Here is a 6,000-nt window from a genome sequence, read left to right as displayed (position 1 = left end):
GCTCAACTGCTAATCTAAAGTTTGGCTTTTCAAGCCCACCAAGTGGAGCCACAGAAAGAAGTCCTGGTGACCTGCGTCTGTAAAGATTACGGTCAGGAAAACCCTACGGAGCACTTCTACTCTGTAACACATGGGGTCACCATAAATCAGAATCAACTTGACGGCAACAGGTTTGATTTTAGTTCATTCATTCTCGTTTAGTCCAACCCCAAACCACTCTGGGCTGAAGGTGACCTCAAACTCATTCTCGAAAACGGAAGATCCACTTACAGAGGCTGATGGCATGGACACTCCCACTGCATCACTCTGACCAGTCTCCTCATGCTACAAACTCATCATTCATTCATTCGTTTTTCGTTTAATACTTATTTATTGTCTATTAATTGCCCTGCGCTGTTCCAGGAACTTGCTTAGATCAGTGAACAAAACAGACAGAAATCCCTAATGAAGAAAAGGCCCCTGCATTTTCAGAATCAAGCTAGATTTAACGTCAGATTTGAAACTCAGGTAGAAAAGAGGGGTTTAGAACTCAGCGTGGAAAAATCCCTCCTTCCAAGCCCTCTGCCTTGGAGCAGCCTTGCCGATTACCTGAGTGACTTCACCGTAAGCTCACTGTCTAGCACACCAATTTAATTACATCAGAGAAGATAGTGTGGAGACTTGGGCAGCAAAATCCTATTTCCCTCAGCAGCCTCGAGAGTCCTCAGTGAATTTCCGTCCCTGGCACACACTTATTTTGATATTAAAATGCAATCTACATTGGCTATATTTTTGGAGGAAGCAGACTTGCTGCTGCCTAAGAGCCTTTAGCAGGTCAGAAGACGTTCTCTATGCTCTCCACCATGTCTGCTGTGTGTCAGATGGCTCCAGTGAAAGGAGAGGCATTAGGGCGCTGCTATCTCAGGAGCTTCTGGCCTTGAATGGGTGAGTGGGGCAGACAGACAGTGGAGCTGGGGCAGAGGCTCCCAGGGATTCAAAGCTGCAATAAACACACATCACTTCAGCGTCTCCCAGCCACCTTTCTCTGGAACCTCAATTTTCAAGGCCTAATACCTCGTCTTCTTCCAGCTGCACCAGGTGGTGCCTGGGCCCAACGTCCCCTCTGTATGGCAACTGTGGTTATACTAAGGAATTTCCCAGGAAATGAACAATAAATAAAATGAAAAATCTTCCATAGATTCCCATCCAAGCTCAGAGGCCCCTCCTGAGCCATTTTATATTGGTGATCTGAATCATCCACAGGGGCTTCTGGGGAGAGGGGAGTCTAGGGAACAAATGCAGCCTCTCCCGGCATTTGCTATTCTGAGTGCAGCCTAGACTGTTCCATGTGCCTGTTCTTTGGGAGGTCTCACCCCATTTCACCTCTCAGGGCTGTTTGAGTCACTGGGGGTGGGGGGAGGCTCCCAGGACTCAAAATACCCCTCTGTTATTTGCAAACTCAGATGCCTTCTCTGACAACCACTTGCAGAATCATGGGGGCAAGGATCAAACTTCTGACACCATGTCCAGCCTGCAGGTCCCACAGCTGCCCCCAAACAAGCATTTCCTCTGTTGCTAGAATAGTACTCAATTTCTCCTTCTGTACCCAGCAGCTCCCCTGGTGCTGAGGCCGAAGCCAGGAGTCCTGCAGGAAAAACTCAAATACAAATGCACTTTGCTTTTCAGTGGATTTGCTCCTGTGACTCAGTGCGCAGGGCTGCAGTAGGCCTGTGTGGACCCACAAACGTTTAACACATTCAAACCCGACATAACCCTTCTGGAAGTCCTGGGGCCTCACAGAGACTAGGAAGATTTTTCTTAACTCTGTGCTCACATGTATTTACTTTTCAGCCTCTCCCTTCTCTGAGAGAACAAATGATAATAATAGCTAATATCTACTGAGTGTTTATTATGTATCAGCACAATTCTAAGCATGTTATATGAATTAACTTGTTTATCTTTGAAGTAATCCAAGTAAGTAAGGTATTATCATTCCCACTTTTCAGATTAGGACACCAAAGCCTTTAGATAACAAGGAAGTGGCAGAGCTGGAATTCAAATCCAGGCAGTTTGCCTCCAGAGCTGGTTGCTTCTATCCTAAGAATAGTGACGATTCTTTCCCCTTCTCTCCAAATACCCTTCTAAATCCCATTGTCTGAGCCACTAGGGGGCCAGGTAGCAGGGAGGTTGGGTAAGGGAGGTACCTGAATAGCCTGTGATATCCATTGCCTTGAGGTTCCGACATTTGATCACGGTGAGGGTGAGCCTGCCTGCTGTGGGCAGGTAGCAGAGGGAGAACATGATCTCTCCCAAATCCACGCTTTCCTGCAAAGAAGCAGACAAGAAGGCAAATGAAGGGCACCTGGGCCTTGCTTCCTGAGCAGCTGCTGTGGGGTGCTCCGGGCCCCAGGAGAAGGCTCTTTGAAGCAGACTGCCAGGTCTTCAAGGCCCAAGGGTTTTGCTTCCATGCTGGGAATAACTGGGTATAAAAGGCAACAATAGTAATGTTATGGATTGAATTGTCCCCCCAAAATATGTGTTGTAAATCATAACCTCTCTGCCTGGGTTATAATCTTATTTGCGAATGAGTTTTATGTTAATGAGGCAGGATTAGCATAGGTGCGTCTTGAGTTAATCTCTTACAAGAGATAAAAGGGGCAAGCAGAGATGGAGGAAGACAGATGAAGATCTCCCAGGAAGGAGGAAACAGAAGCTAAAGAAACAAGGACCTTCCCTCAGAGCCACCAGAGAGAGAAAGCTTTCCCCTAGAGCTGGCGCCCTGAATTCAGACTTCTGCCCTCCTAAACTTCAAGAAAATAAATTTCTATTTGTTAAAGACGCCCACTTGTTGTATTTCTGTTATAGCAGCACTAGATAACTAAGACAAGCAGTATTTCCTCTTGAGAATTTGTCTCCAACAATGTTGTTAGCTGCTATCAAGTTGGGCCCAACTCATGGCGACCCTATGCACGTTGGAAAGAAACACTGCTCCATCAGTCCTGCACCATCTCCATGATCAGTTGCGGATCAGACCTTTGTGATCCATAGCGTTTTCATTGGCTGGTTTTTGGAAGAAGACCACCAGGCCTTTCTCCCTAGTCTGTCTTAGTCTGGAAGCTCTGCTGAAACCTGTTCAACATCATAGCAACATATAAGCCTCCACTGACGGAAGTGTGGTGGCTATACTTGAGGAGCATTTGCTGGGAATTGAACCTGAGTCTCTTGCATGGGAGGCAAGAATTCTACCACTAAACCACAACTGTCTCCATCTCCAACAATACTCCCTCTCAGTTTTGATCGGATTCTGTCCTAGTTTTCACAATTCTGCTTTGGCCTGGCTTGCCCTACATGTACCCCTTGGCTGCAGCCTCCAGACCACCAGCTGCTTTGTGGCCCATTTCTGTTCTCCTCCAGGTCACCCTTCTCATCACTGACCCCCTTGACTTCCCTGCCCCATCCTGGCATGTGGGTCATGACCAAATCCTGTCTAAGACACATGCTCCGGCCACCAGGCGTTCCCTCTCCCAGCAGATCCACAATCCTTTTCTGCTTCTGCCCCTCAGCTCAGTCATTTTTCTGTCAATCATTCTTCCTTGGCAGCTTTCTCACCTCTACCAAAAGATACCTAACAGTCTAACTTCCTGTCCTCAGGGTGGAAGCACAAGGAATCTGTTACCCTGGTCAGGACGTGCTGCCAACCAAGGAGACATACGACCCCATCCCACGTTTGAAGCCAGGCCTTGGATCCATGTTGTCCTTGTCCTTAAATGTGATCAGCCTTCAAAAATAAACCTGGTAAACAAAAAATGCCCCCAAAGTCTTCTTAAAACCAAATAATAGTTTAGCTTAACTAGTAAAGAATGTCTTCCCTGAGCATTGTGCACTTTTAAGAACTATCTATATGGGATCAAATTGACAACAGTAACTCGAAAGATTAGATGAGAAACTTTAGGGGGCAGTGAGTTTATTTAATGGGGGAGGAAAAATTTGGAAAAGGAGGGTGAGAATGGTTGCACAACTCCAAGAATGTAATTAATGTCACTGAATTGTACATATAAAAACTGCTGAATCAGTGCATGTTCTGCTGTGTGTATTCTCAACAACAAAAATAAAATAAAACTGACAGAGCACACACTCTACTGCCTCTCCTGCCCCAGAATCACCGTGGGATTCCAAATCTCAGGAAGTTTCTGAGCAAGAGGGGAAAAACGTCAAAGATGGTAAGGATGCTGGTCTGTTGTATTAAATAGAACCTTGCCAGATTGCTTCCTCTTCCTTCTTCCTGTCCGCCACTTGATGAATGAGGGCGCTGTCACCGTGAACTCCCCTACCCCCTCATTCTCCCCTTTGCAGGCTTTAAGGCTGGCCTGGGGCTCTGAGATATGGAGGTGTTTTGTCTCTTAGGGCTCCCAGGCCCAGGCTTGAGGAGAAAGAGGTGAGGGTTTGGAGAGACCGATTTCCAATTAGGCCATCCATTCATTCACCCACTCACTTATTCAGTCAGTCAACCAACAAATATCTATTGAACACCTGCTACGTGCTAGGTGTTGATCTAGGTATTGGGGATATAGGAGAGAACAAAACACTCTGCCCTCATGAAGCTTATATTTTAAGGGCAATGGACGATAAAAGGATAAACAAATAAAATGTTAGACAGTAAAAAGTGCCAAGAAGAAAAAAATAAGACAGGGAACAGGGATATGAAATGCCACTGGGGAGGCTATAGGTGTTGACATTTTAGACAAGATGGTCAGGGAAGGCCTCCCTGAGGTGATGTCTGAGAGAGGAGTCAAGAGTGACACCAAGGTTTTATTTCCATTCTCCCCCAAAAGAACCACCCAGCACTGGAGACTCCTAGAGACACTGGATGCTTGGTTTGGCCCCACCAGGAGAATAATCCAGCTCCCCCCGCCCTCCACCCATTCCAGAGCATGTGGTCTCAATGATCTCCTCTAGGTGGTGCTAATACCCACCCTTTCCCTAGCCCTAGGTATGTCTTTTTTTTCTCCCTGCCCCACCCCACTTCAAATCCCAGGGGCAACGAGAGGTGGAACCTGCCCCCAGCTTCCCATAAGGGGGTCTGGCTGGGGCCAGAGTTTGACACTTTGCAGAGACAGCCACGCCCTCCAGCACGTAGAACTCGTGGCCAGCACAGAGCCAGTGAGCCAAGACCAACATCTGCGGAACTCCTGTGCTCTGCAAAGCTCTTCCATGGACAGCATCTGCACCTCTGAGGCTCACAGCAAATGTGCAGGGCAAAGATGATTGTCATCACTTCCTCCATTTCACGGATGAATAACTTGAGACTCAAGTTTAAAAGCCCTGCCCAGGTGTATACAGCTGGCAGGAGATACAGCTGGAGTCCCGACTCTTAGGAGAGTGCTCCTTGCACTCCATCTGTGAGCAGCAGCCCCTCCCAGCTCACCGAGGACGCATCTCAAGGTAACCCTGGCTCCTCTATACCCAAGAACACAACTTTATCCATTTGTTTATTTGTTCACGCGTTCATGTTTACTGAGTGCCTACTAGGGACCCTGTACATTGTGGAGAGTATACAGTTTCTCCCCTCAACACACAGTTTAGTGGGGTCACAACCGGTTAAAACAAGCAAGAACAACAAGAAGTGGCAGGCGCTAGGGTCCCCAGTTTCCTCTGGTGCATCTCCTGCCTCCCTGGGGGATGTCAAGAGAGATAGACACAGGAAACTGCCCTGTGACCTGGCATTGTGGGAGGTGACTGTCCCCTCACTCAACAAGGATCAGATCAATGTGAATCAGCTGAATGTTCTATCTCTGCCAGAGGCACGAAGGTGCAAGAAGTCTCAAACCCCTTTATTTTCCTTAATAACCCTCTGAGGTTCAATCATGCCCAAAGTTACAGAAACGCTTGTCAGACTCAATAAGCATAGTAATAAAAAATACCTTACTGCACACTTACTATGTGCCAGGCAGTCTGCTGAATACTTTGCTAAATTATCTCTGTAAGTCTTACCACAGCCCCATGAGGTAGGTACTCTTACTA

At 47.1% G+C, this 6,000-nt stretch overlaps 1 protein-coding gene across 1 annotated transcript in view; it reads right to left on the bottom strand.

Annotated features, from left to right (window-relative positions):
- Positions 1-6,000, bottom strand: part of SYT6 (synaptotagmin 6) — a 65,368-nt gene that overhangs the window by 10,277 nt on the left and 49,091 nt on the right. The window contains exon 4 of the mRNA XM_004380438.1: positions 2,184-2,304. Within this exon, the coding sequence (XP_004380495.1) occupies positions 2,184-2,304 (121 nt within the window). The remainder of the gene's footprint in view (positions 1-2,183; positions 2,305-6,000) is intronic.

This window comes from Trichechus manatus, unplaced genomic scaffold (assembly GCF_000243295.1).
Source record: "Trichechus manatus latirostris isolate Lorelei unplaced genomic scaffold, TriManLat1.0 scaffold00073, whole genome shotgun sequence".
NCBI lineage: Eukaryota > Metazoa > Chordata > Mammalia > Sirenia > Trichechidae > Trichechus > Trichechus manatus.
The sequence above is the reverse complement of the archived record's forward strand: the minus strand, read 5'-3'. Positions and strand labels throughout refer to the sequence as shown.